Source organism: Enhydra lutris, unplaced genomic scaffold (assembly GCF_002288905.1).
Source record: "Enhydra lutris kenyoni isolate GAN:26980312 unplaced genomic scaffold, ASM228890v2 scaffoldscaffold15, whole genome shotgun sequence".
NCBI classification, from domain to species: domain Eukaryota; kingdom Metazoa; phylum Chordata; class Mammalia; order Carnivora; family Mustelidae; genus Enhydra; species Enhydra lutris.
Window position 1 is genome coordinate 8,151,496 of NW_019154099.1, and position 18,792 is coordinate 8,170,287.

Sequence of the window (18,792 nt, forward strand, 5' to 3'; positions counted from 1 at the left end):
TTTCTGTGGAATCCTACTAGGTGGTGTTATTATCCCCTTTTTGGCAAATGAGGAAATTGAGACTCAAGAGATGAAATAATTTGCTAAAGACACCCTGACTAGTCACTGGTGAGCAGGGATTTATCCTTGGGTCTTCCTACTCCCCCACAGCCCTAAGAACTTTATTCCAGATTACCTGGGGCAGTGTTTGGGAGGGGAACACTTCAGGTTCTAAGCGTTCACATATCAGTCAACAGTACACCTAAAGACCACTGGGAAAAGGTGTGTCGACATGTGTCTGAGACTCTGACGTTCTCCTGTCTTCTGCTTTCAGGAGCTCCGGAATGCTCAAAGTGAGCAGCTCATGGGCATCCGCCGTGAAGAAGAGATGGAAATGTCAGATGATGAGAACTGTGATAGCCCTACTAAAAAAATGCGAGTCGATGAATCAGGTAATGCTGACGATGGCCACACGCACCCCTGTGAGGCGCTGTCGTGAGGCACCATCATGGTCTTCCTCACGCACCCCTGTGAGGTGCTGTCGTGCTCTTCCACACGCACCCCTGTGAGGCGCTGTCATGCTCTGCCTCATGCACCCCTGTGAGGTGCCATCATGAGATGCCATCATGCTCTTCCATATCTCAGGTGGGGTGTAGGTATTAGGAAATGCCCACATAACTCACTTTTATTTGAGTTATACTAAACCTTCATCTTTACATGACTCTGCTTTTTATTAATAGAACTCGAAACTCCTTCTTAGGGACATGGTGATTTAAATTGCTGCAGTTGTTTCTCCATCCATGGATCTAGGGCTGTTGTTTTTTTCTCAGGGTTATTTGCCTATTCCCATAAAAATCCTTTTCCAGAGCGTGGCAGCTACTGCTGGTGCTGAAATACACATAAAATTTGGTTTCAGTCCGTGTACTTCTTATGTGGGAATTCTTTAATCTCAGAAGAAGCTTTCTAGCCTCTGAGCCAATGTGCTGGGGAATGAGACATTTTTCCAATAAACATTGCCTAACCCGTAATCAAAGGGGTGGCCCCATTTGGTACCAAGAAAGGAGTATCACTCCTTGAGTTGTAAAAAGGAAAGAAGCTGAGTGAGAACCTTGCTTTATGTGCTCTGCCTGAACCAAGAGGCCGACTGAAATCTCTCTTCTCAAATTAGATGTAAATCTCAGTATTGCAGGCAAAGAAATGCTCACTCAGATGTGGGAGACACCAAGGGAGACTTTCTAAGTCTAAGTGTAAGAGTGTTGTCTAAAGAGCCTGGGAAGGACCACAATTGCCACCATTTCCAAAAAAGAAAATCAGAGGGTTTGCGTAGATTTGACCTGTCTCCTCATACATACCTGTGACTAAATTATTCACCCCTCTTGGGCTCTTTAACAAAATCCAGAACAGGAACAGAGGATCTTTGCTAATGTGTTGGTAGAAGCCAAAATCAAGATTCCAGCAGGGTCAGGTTAGCAAGATTGCAAAGTGGTCAGAGCGTTCTGTTTCTTCAGGGTTTAGAGAGGGCCAGGGACATAAATGATGATCACCAGAAAGTGCTCTGCATCCAGGCGGTTACAGAAGGGACTTCAAATTCATGAGAGTAGTGGTTCTGAAAGTGTGGTCCCCAGTCTGGCAACATCAGCATCACCTGGGAACTTGTTAGAAATATAAATCCTCAGGCCCTACTCAATACCTAAGGAATCAGAAACTTTAGGGGAGGCAGAGGTGGGTGTGAGATCCAGCAATTTGTGATTTAAATGCTCCCGGGAATTCTGAAGCATGCTAAAGTTTCAGGACCAGTGCGTTAGAAAATTTCCCTTTCATCCTCAAATTCCACTCATTTAAATCTTTTAGAAGCTTAGCATAAAAGCAGGCACCATGCCACTATTTTTTGAAGCCATATATCCTTTGTCTGAAAAATGAACCTAGCATTTATGTGTCAATGTATATCTCTTATTAAGTGGAGATGAGATTTCTCAGGACTGCTTGATTATTGGACTTGGACTTGCTTATTGGAGGGCGGCAATCTCTATTCTGCAAGCCTTCATTTATCAAAAGAAAAGAGCGAGTTTTAGTGTGAGTTTCTTAAATTTAATGAGATCTTCCGATAAATAAATAAATTTTTTTCCGCTCAAGAAAGTTTTCATCATTTTTGAAGTTTCTAAATGAGGAGCAAGTTTACATGAAACTTGGATCTTTAACATTCTTATAAGGTAGGTGTAGAAGAAAAGAACTGAATCCATCAGAAATTCTTGTTTGAACCCGTGACTTTTTTTTTTTTTTAATTTGGGGGTGACATTTCTTTTTAAACAAGTTGTCAATTTTCCAAGTAAGGAATATGTATAATTTCTTAGTCTGCTCGGAAGAGGACAAGAGTAAGAATGACTCAGAACAGTCACGTTCAACGGGAAGTCTTACAGACCATGGCAGCAAGCACAGACCCGCAGCATCAGCCCCCGAGCTCTGATGCAGAACTCAAAGAGCCCTTTGCTCAGTGGGGACACGAGATCCTCTCTGGAAGCTTCACTGAGGAGCCCGCTTCCCAGATCTCTGTCGGTTTTTTCCCCCAGGCATCTGATGGGAGCCTAAAGCACGAGCTGAACTTTGAGTTTTCCAGGCTTATTCCTTGGTCAGCAGCATGAATGAACACAGCACCGAGCATGTTTTGTACCGAGTGCTGGGGGAGGAGATGGAAGAACTGGAGTTCAAATGCCTGGTCCCCAGGAGTTCAAAGTCCTTTTCGTGCTTTTCAAAAATGAGATGGACCAGAGAACGCAGCGTGTGGTTGATGGAGGAAGTTCAGAACCAATTAGAGGGAAGGGAAAGCGACTAACCTTTTTTATTCCTCTGGGCCCAGAAGATCCCACTGAAAGGCTTGCGGCTGTTTTTCTTTGCGCCCAGCATATTCAGGGACATAGCCTGACAGCAAGGATTTCCATCTGGTCCTTTGACCAAGCTTCCTCCAGATCCCTGCAGACTACAGCTGGAAGGGGTGGGATTAAGACCCTGCAGCCTGAGGGAAACACCTTTCAGTGAAGTTAGGTGACTCTGTATTCATTTTAGGTGCAAACTTGCATCTGTCAGTTACCCAGGAGCAGGTATCTCAAAACCTAGCACTCCAATTCACTGACAGCAATCGCCAAGGGCTGACCTAGATGTAAATTCCTCTATTCTTTAAAGAATCCCTTGCTCTCCTCCTTTTTGCTGAAACAGTGAGCTTTTGCCTCCAGCCTCCCGGGAAGCAGGTGACCCAAGACTTCTTGGGAATTCTAGGAGAGAACATCCTTCGTGGAGCCTCCTGCCCGAGAGGACTGTGACAAGACCACCTCCCGGGGATGCATGAAGCGGGTCCCCCTTGGCCTCCCTTGCTCTTCACCTCTCCTAGTGCAGAGACCAACCTGCATGGGTTTTATTTCTGAGGGGGAGATGGAAAGAGTCAACTTTGGTTTCTAGAAAGGACAGGATTTTTTTTGTGAGGACTTACGTGATAGCTTGGGTTTATTTATTTTTTTAAAAATCTGTGTTTTTCCGTGTATCTCTGCTTTTCTGGTTATGAAGAAGACTTCTGTTGTACTTTTGCTTTTTACCACACATAATAACTTACAGTGTGTCTTTGGCTAGAGAGCTCCCCGACATTGCCATCACTACCGTATAATTCTGGGCATTATATTCCTTATCTGGGCTCACTATTCCTTATCAGTTGACTCTTACGGGGGGAAAAGGAGTTTGCTGGAGCAAAACTAAGATGCCGATAAAAATGAAAATGAGTTTTGTTAATAAATTTGAAAATCAAGACAGATTTATCGAAGCATTCATTCAAGAAGATTGGCATCCTGCTCCAAAGCTTATGAAGATAATTTTTGATAAAAATTCAAATTTATTGCTGCAAAGTCTGCCTCTTACTAGAATTAAGCCCAACTTTACTCCTTCTTCCCCTCCCTCCTCCAGGTTGACAGTGGGTTTGGGGCAGGAGTGCACAGGGTAAAAAGGGAAGAAAAGAGGAAGTCTGTCCAGAGTGTTAGGCCTCGTGTGGCAGAGCCCAATTAGTTGTAGGACTGTGGAGTCGAAGCAGGTAAGCCCTTCCAACTGTAATTAGAGTGTGGTGCACATAGCAAATGCTCAGTCACTGCGAACTCCTCTTGCCTTAGTCGCCCTCTGGCACCTGGCTGGGCCTTTCACCAAGTCAATGAATTTTGTTGACATCAATTGCATATTCCCTTCTTCTGGTCTTTTTGATGCCTTTGTCCCATAAGTTGATGGGAAGGGCGTAACCCTGAGAACATTTGCTCTAAATTTAAATGGCAAGCATTAAGAAGCTTGCTCAAACAAGGATGATTCATTTCTCCAAATGTGCAAAACTTTTATGCATTCAGAATCCGCTGCCATGTGCTGAATAGGCTAGGGCCTGGTGCTGAATAGGCTAGGGCCTGGAGAGCTGACACTCAACATCATTCTAATTATCAGCAGACATTTGTCAAGCCCTTCTTGTGCTCAAGGCACTGTGGATCTAGGAGGTATGGAAAGAGCTAGACACCGTATCCCCTGCCCTCAAGAGTGTGAGATGCTTTTTGAAGAGAAGAAATACGCATTTTAAGTCAATAAAAGTCTAGTGCCTAAAAGCCTAATGCCAAATATATTCTAAAGCCATTGCTTTAAATTCAGTAGAAACCAAAATGAATATTACTGTCCAGTGATGTACCTCATCTAGGATATGGTGAGTATAGATTGTACATTGAACACAAATTTTAGAAGAGTGAAACTAAAATATCTTTATGTAATAGACCACCCTTAAGACATTTCATAACGTATAAACGAAGGTTCTTGGGTTTTAATTACACCTCATTCAAACTCTGAGCTCCTTATGAGAGCACATATTCTTGTAATTATGAAAAGTATTTTCTGGGTTGTTGATTTGCCATGGAAACTCACCACATGTAGGTACAGATTTCTTTTTGCAACTTCAATAAGATTTCCAGCAAGGATTTCCCAAATATTTCAGCTAACTGAATCAAGTTAGGGACTTGTAATCAAGTTCAGTTGGAATTAGCAGTATTAGGTTTTCTGAATAATTCTATATGTAGCTGGAAGCTTGAGGTTAAAAAAATTAATAGTAATAATAATTAGGCTCTCTCTGGCTACCCCCTTGATCTCTTTGGGGTTTTTTTTAAGGATTTATTAATTTATTGTGGTACTGGTGTGGCTCAGTCAGTTAAGTGTCTGCCTTTAGCTCAGGTCATGATCTCAGGGTCCTGAAATCCAGTCCGCGCATAGGGCTCTCTGCTCAGTGGGGAGTCGGCCTCTCCCTCTGCCCCTCCCCCGCTCATGTGCTGTTGCATGCTCTCTCTCTCTCACTCAAATGAATCTTCAAAAAAAAAAAAAAAAAGATTGATTGATTGATTTTAAAGGTAGGGGGATAGGGGCAGAGGGAGAGGGAGAGAAGCAGCCTCCCCAATGAGATCATGGCCTGAGCCAAAACCAAGAGCAAGTGAGCTACCCAGGCGCCCCTCCCCTTGATCGCTTTGAACACTGGGACTGCCACTGTTGTTTCTGCTTTGGTTTATTTCCTATATGAGAGTGTTTTTGGAAGACATAAAGGATACACAACAGATTACAGTTTGTCATAAGCCTGAGAAGAGGATTACTGGTGCCCTGGGCACCAGCCTGGGCACAGAAGGAAGGAGCCACTGGCCACCAGCACCTGGTCCTGCCACCGACTCATGGGGGGCCCACTGAAGGGGGCCATGTCACCCGCAGCTGGTAGAAGCTTTTAGGATCTAAGCAGGCTAACTCTGGAGTTGCTCAGAACTCGGCTCAGGCGTGAAAAGTGAGGTGACTCAGTAAGGCCATAGCTGTGCTGAGCTCCTTGTACCAGCAGACCCCCAAGGCAGGGGCACCAGTGGCTAGAGGAAGCATGGAAGGATATTCTGTTAGCAGACTTTTCTGCATGTGATGACAACCCAAAGGAGAAATAGAGCAGTGGTGTGTGTCCATCAGCTACCACTGAATTAAAGATGAGCCTTTTATTTTCAACCACAACAGAATGCCTTCTGGGAATCCAAGTGCCAAACAAAGAAATGTGATTAATTAAAACTAATATGGCTGAAAGATGATGAAATAAATCTTCTGATGTGGGCTGAGCAGCCTGCTTCATTCTTGAACTCTTAAAATAGAGCTTCATTCTCAAGGAGCCAAGACTCTGGCCACCCACCCCCAACCACTTTCCCTTTTAAATCTTTCTAATCTTACCAAAGGAAATCAAACAAATGCTTATTTCAGGTAGATTTTTCAGTTCCCTGATTTCATGTACAGTTACGGTTCTCTTTTCATAAAGGACATGTCTTTGAAGAGTATAGAAATAGATATATTTTTGTAAATTGCTTTACCTTTTAAATGGAAGAAACAGATGCCATTAAATTGATCCTCAAGCATAGGATTCCTTTGTAACGGAAGCACTCCAGCCAGACTGTTTTGTAAAGTCACATTTGAAACTCCCTTCAAGCTTAGCCCCCTTATAATCTGATTTATATATAGTACCTGGCAGTGCCGAATTCCTGACATCTCTCACCTAGGCACAGATCTCCATAATCACGTGTTTCTTGTAAAATGGATTTATTCTGCTGAAATTGTGTTGTGTCTAGGAGACCACAGATTTTGCCCGATACTCTAAGCATGCAACTGTGCTACACCCCCAAAAAACCCAGTTGAACCTCGCTGAGGATCTTGAAGAGCGTATGTCTGGTGCAACTAGCTCGGAGCTGGGGGTGGCTCTCCTAATGGTTTCCTGTGTGACAGACAGCCCCACACGGGCTCACAGCTGCATTTGGGGAGCTCGCTGCAGCTCTGTTATGCTCTGGCTTCTTGTCCAGTGATGCAAGCCCCTGCGGCCTGGTGAAGGGCTTAGGCTGATGGGCAGTTAGCAAACAGAGGAGAAAAGTGAGGAAGTTCACAGCCCATCCTCACAAAGGGAGAAGTGCAGAGCTCATAACCCAGGCAGAGCATGGATGAATGAACAGCGTGCAGCACGAGGTCACCGCACAGCTGCTCGGGCACAGCCCGTGGCGCTCTGACCCTCTCACCTGCCAAAGCACTGTGGTCTAGATTGCAGTTTCTTATGTTTTCTGGGCATTTCATTCTCATAAGGTTTGATGCGGGATCATTACATAGGAGAGTAGATTTAATCCCGTTTTCTTAGTAGGCTGTAAGGACACTGAGGGAATATTTATGTAATAAGATGCAAAGTTGCTATGGAAAATACTATAGCAACCTAACATCTTCCCAGAGTCAGGCAGCCACTTGTAACTGCCATCTAAATTTACATTTATTTTAGTGTCATTTTATCGACACTCTTAGTACCTCATTCTGACAGGATGTTAAAATATGTTTTCAGCTTGCATTTGAGCAAAATTAACACAGTGTTGTTGGAATTTAAGTGTGGTTTACACAACTTCTGGAAAAAATCAGAATATTTTCAAGAGAGTTTAGTTGACAGAATCTGGGTAAGTTTGTAAGTTTTTTTTTCTTTCTTTCTAAACATAAGAAAGAATTCCTTAGTGTTCCTTTTCCTAGTTGTTCCTTTTAGTTTGTAAATAATAAGTAGGGATTTCTGATCGTGAAACAGGGCTCATCCTTTCCAACACTGACATAATTTGTCAAGTGTCCATTAGAATCAACTGAATTCTAGTTGGTGCTTACAGAAAAAACTTTAAGTGGATCAGCTCATTGCCCTCCAGCAGCACGTAACATTTTAAAAATAAAATCAGTTTTTCATATAAAAATTGCACTTGGTCATTTTGGAAAATCTAATGACTAAGAAGAATGAAAGAAGAAAACTGTTACAATACTACAAAAGATAGTTTTGTATTTTCAACTGTTTTCTCCTGCACAGTTTAACTATAGAAGCACTTATCTATATATTTTTCAAGTCTCAGAAACAATAATTCTATATGATTTTGGTTTTAGACAGCTCTCCTTCTGTAAGAGTGAATGGGTTTTTTTTTAAAGCTTCCTTTTTATATGTTAATGAAATAGAAAATATAGAGAAAATGAATGGGTATCTTTTCTGGATCATCATAGGCTCCTTTGCATGAATCTTTGTGAGCTGAAGCTCTAACCTCTGAGGTGGTCAGAGTGGATGCTTGAGGTTATTAAAAGCCTGATAACTGGACCAGCCATCTCCAAAGCATCTGTTAGGTCCCTTAAATGTGAGTGTGGCAGAGGGGCTATATATATGAGGCTGGTTGGTAGTGGAAAGATAGTATCTATTGATTTTTCTTGTATACCTCTCCATCTAAAAATCTTAAAGTATGATTATAACACTATTAAAGTGGGACATTGGCCAAAAGAATCAATACCAGACTATATTAAAACATATGCTGTTACCAACTTCTTAGCACTGATGTACTGTTTATGAACAGCATTGTCCTAAGTCTCCAATGTTTTCATATTGCTTTGTTCATCCAAACACAGTTAGTGACATAGTTATTATACCCTGACTCCTAACACTGTTGCCCACAAGCTCCTTTCATCAAAGACCTGATGATGCTAGGTCTACTGTATGAACACAGCAAGCCAGGACAAGAGGACATCCTATAGAATTCCAGGAAGCCATGAACAGTTAGGGGCCTCATAACTAATGAAAAAAGGAATTGAAAGAAGTGATTACTTTCTTTCCTTTCTTGGAAATTCTACCTGAATGATATGATATGATATGTATACTTAGAAGCCCCTGGACTTTGAAGTTTATAACAGTTTTCAAATCATTATTATTAGTGATCTCTCCCATGTCTAAATGGCTTAGAGACTCTTCTCTTTTCCTTGGGTGAATGTCCTTGATACCAGGGAGGGACTAAGGGCTCAGCCACTCCACTCCAGTTCCAGGACACAATGTGAACAGCCTTCTGGGAAATGGTTAAGGAAAGGAATTTTTATTTTGGACTCTCCAGCAGTAGCAGAGAAGTAGGGAGAAATACTTCCGGAGCAAAAGCTGCAAGACAGATGTATTCATTGTGGTACTTCGGGCAGGGCGTTGAAGGTTCTTTAATGAGCCCACTGTAGCTTCCCAAGCTGCTGTGTCCCAGAGACTTTTGCTTTCCACTCGAGGCACATATGTCGTTGCCAAATGATGCGGTTACCTAAATTTTCAGTTTTCAGAATTATTTTAGAAACACATTAATATCTAACAGTGGGTTATGGGTTAATTAATTACATATCCATAAGCAGCCTTGAGAAAAATCTTACTCTGGAAAGCTATATATATATAATGTTTTATATATATATATATGTTTTATATTTATATATATATAAATGTTTTATATATATATATATATAAATGTTTTGTATATATATAATGGCATGAGAGGTTCTCAGTATTGTGCTAAGTGATAAAATCAATTACAAATAAGTGTACAGATCATTCCTACTGGTTTATGTATGTGTTGTCATCACAGTTTTTTGTATGTTGGGGGAAATATATAAGGATACAGGTCAAAATATTCAGAGTGATGATTTTTAGATGGTGTGACTATAGGTGATTTTTGTTTTCTTCTCTGTGCATCTCAAATTTCCACAAAATATTCCTGTATTATTTTAATCATTAAACTGTAATAAATAGTTATTATAAAATTACCTAGGAGAACCTGTGATAAAATTCCCATTGGTTGGGGAATAACTGGCCATTTCCAATTATACAGGAAAATTAAAAGTGGTAACAAATGATAACCAGTACCAGATGATGGAAGTTTATTGAATTGCCTTCTTCAGCTTTACATTAGGGAATTTCCACATTTAATATCCAGATCACATTGTCTTACAATTTCCTGTTCCAAGGGCTGATCATATTTACATAACTATTAAAATAAGAGTCAAGAAATAATTCAAGTTCTAAACCAGGCAGACATGTTGAATTCTTACCCCCAGGGAGTAGCAGTGATGAGTCTCTTTAGATGTGGACGAGACCCTTAGAAATCATCTTATACAACCACCTTATTTTTTTTTTTTACAGATAGGAATGCGCAGTCACATGCTGAGAAGTTATGTTATTTCCCCAAGGTAGCAAGTAGAAAGTCTAGAACTCAGTACTAGTTTCCTTCTTTCCAGGTTAGTGACCTTCATATGCCACCACTAAGTTTGATGGGAAGAAGAAGAAACCTCCCCAAATGCCTTAAGTGGAATCATGAGTCAGTAATCAAATAAAATCATTGTCTGCGATGTGCATGGCACCATGAGGCCATTTGGGAGGCAAAGGTAGACTGCAGAGTTTATTACCTTAAAAACTTATTCCAGACAAATATGACTGGGGCTTATGTTTAGTTTTCCCATTATTTTCTGTATTTCTACTAACTAGAAAGAGATTGGCTTCAACATAAGCAGTGCATCCAGCAAACTGTCCTTAAGCCCATTCCAACAGCAGTGCCAGCTTTTAAAAATACCCAGGAAATTGGCACAGGCTCTTTTCTAGTTGAGTGATATTTATTTCCTCAAAAGCAATCTGTTCTGTGGCTTCAGGCAAGAAGAAATACTTTGAAGAGGTGAAGTACATTGGGAAGGAGCCGTGCCCTGTCATGCATTTCCTTTGCTGAACCATACATACTGTCCCAACTCATGTTTTCCATTCCCAAACTCTCCAAAAAAGTAAAGAGAAAAATCAAGATACCTCTCAAAACACAGGCACAGACTTGATGGATCTGAGCTATAGTATTAGCCCTTTTATTTCCCATCTCATCCCATATTTCCTTTGCATCCTCAGGGGCTGGGAGAGCCTACGAGAAGATCACCAGTTTATTGACTCTCTATCTAATTTCAGGACTTATTGAAGTGCTGTCCTAGCTTCCTTGTTCCTAGGGCCTCTTTTTTCCCCTTTTTTTATGAGATGTACTTCTCAATAAATCTCAGTCTGAGGGGTGGCATCTACAATAATATCAGTCCTATGGAGATAGACTCGGACATTTGATCCAGAAGAGATCTTACAAGGAATATGTCCTCTCCTTCTCCATCCCATATTTTAATTTAATGAGAAAAATTGGAACTTTTTTTTTTACCCCCAACAATAATTATTTGAAATGCTAAATAAATTATGCAAGTTTATATTGGGTAGTTTTTGTCATTATAAAAAAAAATTGCAAGTTTTCAGGTACAATGTAAGTGACAATTTGGCAAATCTTCTGGAGGTAGGATAAGATTTTATTCTTCTTTTAGTGATTTATCAGTTTTTAAAGAATTGTCTCCACCTGCCATACGGATTTTGTAGTATGGTTTGTATAATCTGAGTATCCTAAAGCCATCCATTTCTCGATCTTTCTTAGCTCTTTGCCTCCATGAATTATCTCAAGCAATGTTGTAATACAAAGCCGTGATAAAATGAATATCCACCAAATTTTTACGATGTATATGGGACCATGATATTTGTCTTACAGTGCCAGATTAAAGGGAAGAAATTAGCAAAGCCTTAAAAGACTAATGGAAACTCAGTCTTTGATCTGAGAGTGTTGCTTATCTACTCTGGAGAATTCTCATATCACATCATCAGAGCTCTCCTTTTCCTGGGATAGACCTGGGTCATTGGTCCATACAGGGTCTGCCCCCAGTACCTTCTGCAGTTAGAGCCCAAGCAAACAGATACACTCTGGCATCAAGAACTATGAGAGCAGATATTATCTGTGAAGCAGTTGTATAAATCTGTTCATCTGAACTCTGTCTTATCCCTGGTTTATGTTTTGTTTCAAGCAAGTAAGAGGGGAAACATGATGACACCCTGTATGTTCCTTAAAAACTAGTTTGAGATCTTTTCCTTTCTGAATGGCCAGCATATGGCATATTATGTACACAGTAGGTGGACAGGAATGGGTGAAATGTTGGAAGAGGAAATTTAAACCTGGAAGAACTAATTTCTAATCTGTTAAAGGACTTTTTTCCAGTTTAGGAACCCCCCACACACACACAAAAAAAAGAAAAAAACCCCATAACTAGTACCTATTTAATCCTCACAGTACTAACCAGGTTTTTCAGATGAGGACCCTGAGGTCTAATGGAGGTTTACCAACTTGCTCCAACTCTCATAAGAGGAATGTGGGTATAAAGTCCCTTCTTGCTCTCTGTCCTACCCCCTTTGCCTCCCTCCTGTGTATAATCTATGTCTGTACAACTCCCTGAAGTTGAAGGGAGCAGGGACACAAAGTATCATGGCCAGTGTTCTTCTCAGGACTACTGCTCCTCAGAAACAGTACCCTGGATGGGGAGTCTGGGTGGCTCAGTCAGTTAAGTGTCTTAGGGTCCTGAGGTCAAGCCCTGTGTTAGGCTCCTTGTTCAGCAGGGAGTCTGCTTGTCCCTCTCCCTCTTGCTCTGCCTGCCATTCTCCCTTCTTGTGCTCCCTCTCTTCCTCTCTGTCAAATAAATAAATAAAATCTTAAGGAAAAAAAAAATATCCTGGAGTCCCCATGTGTGGGACCACACATGTCAGTTCCTTTGCCCTCCTTTGTGGAATCCAGCTTCCATAATTCTACAACAAAGACTATTCTGTGTTACTTTTTAGAGCAGGAAGAATGACACGTCCTTTCAGGTCATTAAAAGATGGGGGACTATGGCAAGGTGAGGGATGAAGCTAGAAGGAGGAATAGCAGAGAAACCAGTAATATTGGAACCTTTCTCCCTAGAACTAGGTTGAAATTAATGCAGATGGAAAATATATCTTGATGATTTTTTTTAGTAATTGAAAACTGTTGGGTCTCTGGGCTTTTGAAATAGAAACTAAAACTTAAGTTGGACTCCGTGCCCCTTCAGTACAACATTTATGACTCTTAAGAATGTTATAATTGATGCTGGATCATCGGCCCCCTGTTACCAGAACACGTTATATAAAACTATCCATGGCGCCTTCTCTCTCATGTTCAATAAAGAGCTAGCAAACAAGAAAGCTAGTTTCTCAGAGGAATTCTTTTAACCTTTCAGAAACAAAATATTTCATGCTAATTCCTGCTTAATTGGAGGGAAGTCATTTCTTTAAAATCATTGAATATGAGTTTGAAGTCTGTTCCATCCCTGACCTCTTTAATTCAATCAAGGTCACCTCATAAACTTGCCCAAACAGCTCTATTTCTCAATTAGAAAAAGGGGTAGAGCTGTTTAAAAGCATTTAGTGTTTGATTAATAGTGCTTAACTGGGGCTTCAGCGCTCACGGAGGGTTTTCAAGGAGTTGCTAGTAAGAATAAAACATTGCTACCTGAAAAATTACACTCATCAAAAACCAAAAACAAATCATTTTAATGAGTAAAGCAAAAACTGCTTTTCATGGGGATGTGAGAAATATTATCATACTCAATACATAGAGGGTTTTAATATCTGAACAACTCTTTCCCAGGGAAAAATTGCTATAATTTAGCCATCTAGGCAGTTTTTAAAATATGTGCACTTTTCCCTGCCCAAGGACTCGGGGAAGATAAATGCGGAGTTTGTCAAAGCAGGATTTTGTAGTTTTCAACCTCTGGGGATGAGAGAAGTAATGAGAAGATGTGTCCAGTTGAAGAATGTGAACTGGAACCGTCTGAATGGATGAGAAGTCAAGAGTTCTGAAAATAGTTTTTGAAAGACTTCCTTCCACATTTCCTTCCTATTTCCTGGGTCTGAGGAAGGCTAAGCTCACCTTGATGCTCTTTGGATGAGGGGGTCATTTGGGTGGTAAAATCACCAGAAAGGGTCTGAAGAAATGGATACGTGAGTGAGAATTAGAGTCCTGGGAAGAGAGAGCTTGGAGACACTGAATATAGTAAAGAAGTAACCTGGGACGAGATGAGGTCAGAGGCCCTGGAGGTATCTGAGTTTTGTTTCTGGCGTGAGTTGGCAAACGATGGGTCTCTTCCTAGCCTCAGCCTTCTCAGTAGCAACATAAGGCTCATCCTAAGAGAGTTCACGTGAGGTTGTAAGAAATAACCAAGTAAGGGGTTCCATGGCATTTTACAAATACCTGGTACCATGGCAGTGTGGAGGACGGATACTGAGGAGCAATAACAGAAGGTGTGAGTGAGCGGCTCACAGCCCTACCTCCACATGACAAAGAGCTGGGAAGCTTTCCTAGCAATGCCTGGGAGTTCAGTCCCACTCATGGAAGTTATAAATTACCACGCAGGTATTTCTGCTGCACTGAAGCTTGAGAACCACCAGTATGTAACCTGAGGATTGATGTCTGTCAATAATTGGTAAGAAAGAAAGGGGAAAAAAACAGGTTGAGGTAGGGTAATGAAATATGAAAAGACAGTAAAAGTGAAGTAAAAGATAAAAATGTTTAGTGGAAAAGAAGTGACTGACATCGGCAATAATAAAGGACTGAAGAAAGAAGAAATGATTGAGAGCTCTTTCTTGAGTTTAAGTATGGCAGACACGACACAGGTGGATAGCCCCCCTCATCATATCCGTGTGAGGAACAGTGAAGTATCCTGTGGCTAATGGGGAAAAGGCTAGCTGGGAGGAAGGAAAAAAAAAAAAAAATGAAGGTAATCTGATGCAGAAAGATGTGATGAAGGCCAGGAACAGAGTCTCAGCTTTTCTCAGACCCTAAGAGAATAACCAGGGACTGCTTCCTCATCCATCAGTGGTGAGAGAAGGAAGCAGCGATGCCTGGCCCCGTGCCAAGGAGAAAAGCCTCTGAGGATCCAGCGACAAGTCTGGGGAGAGCGGGCACACAGGAGGGGCCCCGTCTCATCAGGGAGAAGCTGGTCTGAGGTCCTGGCAAGGGGTCATTATTTCCCACAGAACACAGAGGTCAAGCTGGGCGTCTCCTGCGTGCAAGCCACAGATCGGCTGCAACTGGAACTTTCTCCAGAAATATGCCTGCAAAGAAAAGTAATACACAACAACACCCAGTAGATCAGAAAAATGTGTTTTGGAGACACTGCCTGGAGGATTTATGAAAGCATTCAGTCACAATATCATCACGGGAGAGGCAGTAAGTAGCATTCCGAGAGGAACAGGTCGATAGATTCATGAAATGTGAGAAGGCAAGGCAGGTGGCAGAGAGGCCAAGACGGCCATGTTGAATGGTCGAAGCTGGACAGGCAAGGTCCTTCTAATGACAGAAAAGCAGTTAGAGAAGGCAGGTGTCAAAAAAATAATGAAATATTTATAAGACTGGAAAAAAGAAGAAAGCCTGAAGAAATGGATCTGGTCCCTAAAAAGCCAGGGAAGTGGTTCTAAAATGTTTGTATGCATTCCATCCACCCTAGAAAGTAGTTGACTGCACATCCTCAGGCCCCATTCCAGACACTCAGATTCAGAGGGTCTGGGATGGGTCCAGGAATCCTCATTTAAGAGCTACCAAAGTAGGACAAATGAAGGCTGCGTGTGGAACAAACTTTGAGGAATACCAGCCTTAATTATTCAGACGAGTGCCATCCTACTTTGGTGATATGTTTAAAGAGGTTGGGATTCTAACTGTCTAATGTCAGGCACAAATACATGCGCATAAATGAATTTCAACACTAGTGACCAGGATAGTGGAGAGGACATGCCTTCACATGCCTCCATTTCCCCCCAAGCTCAAGAGCAAATTGGTGGTTCTCTTGTGATAAACTGGATAAAGTTTATATAAAACAAAAACTGAGGAGAGAAAAAGGGTTTCTTTACAACTCATCTTTGTTATCCCAAGTATTTGGTGTTAGAAAAATAAAAACTGGGGCGCCTGGGTGGCTCAGTGGGTTAAGCCGCTGCCTTCGGCTCAGGTCATGATCTCAGGGTCCTGGGATCGAGTCCCACATCGGGCTCTCTGCTCGGCGGGGAGCCTGCCTCCTCCTCTCTCTATGCCTGCCTCTCTGCCTGCTTGTGATAAATAAATAAAATCTTTAAAAAAAAAAAAAAAAAGAAGAAAAACTCTGTGGATTAAGTTGCCTTCCTTGCCCTAGATGGTGCCTAGATCTGAGAACATTGTTTAAGTTGGGGCTGACCTTCATTTCACATTTCAGAGTATGGATGTGTTTTATGTGGGTGTGAGTTTGCGTGTGTCTGGGGGAGAGGCTGTTAGTAAGAGCAGGAAATCATCACCTCTCTAGGGGAAGTTTTCTTGAAGAAAATTAGAAGTGACCATTTGTTAAAAGGGAAAGGAATCTGCAGGTTGGTGGGGGAAAGAGGTGACAGTCCTCACACGGTAACTGCTTCACGGGAAGGGTTGCTGTTTAAAGCTTCTCTCTTTGGCCAAGACCAGCTGCTTAGTTAGGATGAAGTCTCACAGAGCAAAACCCAGTGATGCAGTACCATCCCCAAGGGAGGCACTCTGTCTTCGAACGTGGGAGCCACCTCCAAGGGAGAGGTGGCCACCCCTAGAAACATGTGTCATTGTGTGATTTACCTTGGTCTGAGTCTCACTGCTCTAAAAGAGAATTTTTAAATTTAGCCTTCAGAAGGTGGGGCTCTTGGATGGGGCAATCAGTTCAGCATCCGACTCTTGGTTTCGCCTCAGGTTGTAATCTCAGGGTCCTGGGATCGAGCCCCATATCAGGCTCCACACTCAGCATGGGGTATGCTTGAGGTTCTCTCTCTCCCTCTGCCCCTCCTGCCCATGCTGTTTCTCTCTTTCTCCCTTCCCCCCCTTAAATAAATAAACAAACAAACAAATAATATCTTAACGAAATTTAACAAAAATAGAACCTTAACAAAAAATGATTAAAAGCCTTTAGAGAGGGGGAAAAAAAGGTAGCCCTGAATCTTAGAAATCAGCATAGGGATTGAAAGTGAAAAAGAAAACTGAAGTTTAGTCAAAAGGGTGAATTGGGGTGGGAAGGATCCCCTCTTGAGACACCTGTGGCCTGAATTTAGGGCTCCAACAACCCAGCCCCTTCTTCCCTCCCTCCCCCTGATCTTGCCTTGGCTGCCTGAGGGGGTTGGGGGACCCTTCTCCTAGAGAATTCTGGGTCCTTTGTGAAATCTCCACTCAGGCTTCCCTTCAGTGAGCTTGACCTGAAGACCCTCTCCCCACCTTCTTCAGGAAAGAGGCTCTCTCGGCAGCCCTCCGCAGCCAGAAGCCTCCTCTCCCTTGGGCCTCCTTCCACACCACATGGTAGGGAGAGCCCCCACTGGCTGCCACCACATCCACATGTTCTTCCTGCAGCTGGCTGGGGAGGTGCTGAGGTCAGGTGGGGCTGTGCCTGGCCCAGAGAAAGCTACAATTTGCAGGGCTCGCTGATAGGTGCTTGCCTAAGGCCTTGAAACGCATCCCTCAGCCCACAGAGCACCTTTCCACAGTATTTTAAATGGCAGACATCGCCTGCTATCGAAGGAAGTGGGCAAGCTTCTTTCCTTTGCTTATTTTCTCCTGAGGACACTGAGGGGGAGTTGGGAGTGGCGTCAGAGGATAATAAGTTTGGTGGCAAAGCAGGAAGGCTTGATGTCAATTCTCAGTAGTGTCTGCACCCAGCAGCTCCTGCCGGCCGCCACGACTGCCACAGACCCCTTCGTTAGGAAGAGCTGTATGCAGGGAGAAACAGAGCATTTCTCTTTTTTTCCAGGGTTACCTGCTGCCCGTTGTGCCTTCAGACTCACATTTAAGCCATTGTAATAACAGGATCTAGCTTACCTGCACTCTCCAAATTACCCTTATTCCAGTGGCCTCACACAAAGATTGAAATAGACACCGCATTGTGCTTCTGTTTCGCTCTCCCTAATAATAGCTAATGTGCAGACTATAATGCACACTGCAAATATAAAATGTTATGTCAATGCTAAGTTGTAATAATAATAATCCTGCAAAAATGAAGCAGAAGGAATTTCCGTGAGCAATTTGAGGAAGATTGCTGCTTCCGCTGTGATACAGGTGTTACTGAAAAACAGATCGACGACAGTTTGTCGGGACCGTAGGAGGCTGGCTGGCAGGAGCCTGGCCGTGTGGCGGGTGGCCGTCGTGCCTTTCAGTTCCGAGCCAGGACACTGGAGGAGCCCACACCTTCCCCTGGTTCGCTGAGGGTGGGGCTGGGCCTTGTCTTGGGGCTTCCGCTGCCCATTCAGAGGAGGTCTTGGGGACAGGACCCTTTGAGAAGGGAGGTTTCCACCACCTGTGCTCTACCAAAAGGCGCATGCTGCAGTAACAGCGCAAGTGAGGTCAGACGGGCGGGGGGCAGCTAACTTTGGTCCTTGAGAGACCCCAAGATCAGCATGAGTGGGATGGACTCAGCCCTCTCACGGGATCCTTATTAACTGACTGTGGCTCAAGAGCTCAGCAGTTAGCGACTGTCAGCGTGGCCATCTTGGAGGAGAGAGACCCAGAGCAGGAGGAGGATCCCTACGTGGTGTGAGCCAGAGGGGTCCTTCCTCAGCAACTCTCCCGCAGAAGATACATGTATGTCTACTTTAAATAGAGGCTCAAGCAGAACACTCCCCAAACCTTGCCACAATGGACTGCTCTTTCTCTTTTAGCAACAAAGTTGCTGCGAGGGTGGTGTCCTTGGTTTCCCCGCTGTCTCCTGCACCAGCTCTGAGCTGCACCTGGGCTACCCCAGTCCCGTACTAGAGGTTCTGGAGTCACACGTGCTGAGTGTAAGCCCTGCACCACCGCCAGCTGCTCAGCCCCTGTCTCTCAAACCCAGCTCCATCGACCTGTAGAACAGAAACAGTAATTCTGTTCACTGAGATTGTGCAGGTGAAATGCTTAGCCTGTAGCCTGGCATGTCAGAATGGTTAGCTATTACCACCACCATTGCTGTTGCTCTGCTGTTGCTACTTTTATTTGGGGGAGATGGGGAAAGGAGTGCTCTCGCCCTCACTTCATGAGGAGGTGCTCAGGGCATAGGAATGGGGCTGGGGGGGGGGGGGACAGCCCTCCCTGGTGCAGAGAATGGAAGGTC

General features: G+C 43.1%; 1 protein-coding gene across 1 annotated transcript in view; it reads left to right on the forward strand.

Moving 5' to 3' along the window:
- Positions 1–18,792, forward strand: part of LOC111147038 (ecto-NOX disulfide-thiol exchanger 1) — a 247,468-nt gene that overhangs the window by 86,621 nt on the left and 142,055 nt on the right. The window contains exon 8 of the mRNA XM_022502889.1: positions 314–431. Within this exon, the coding sequence (XP_022358597.1) occupies positions 314–431 (118 nt within the window). The remainder of the gene's footprint in view (positions 1–313; positions 432–18,792) is intronic.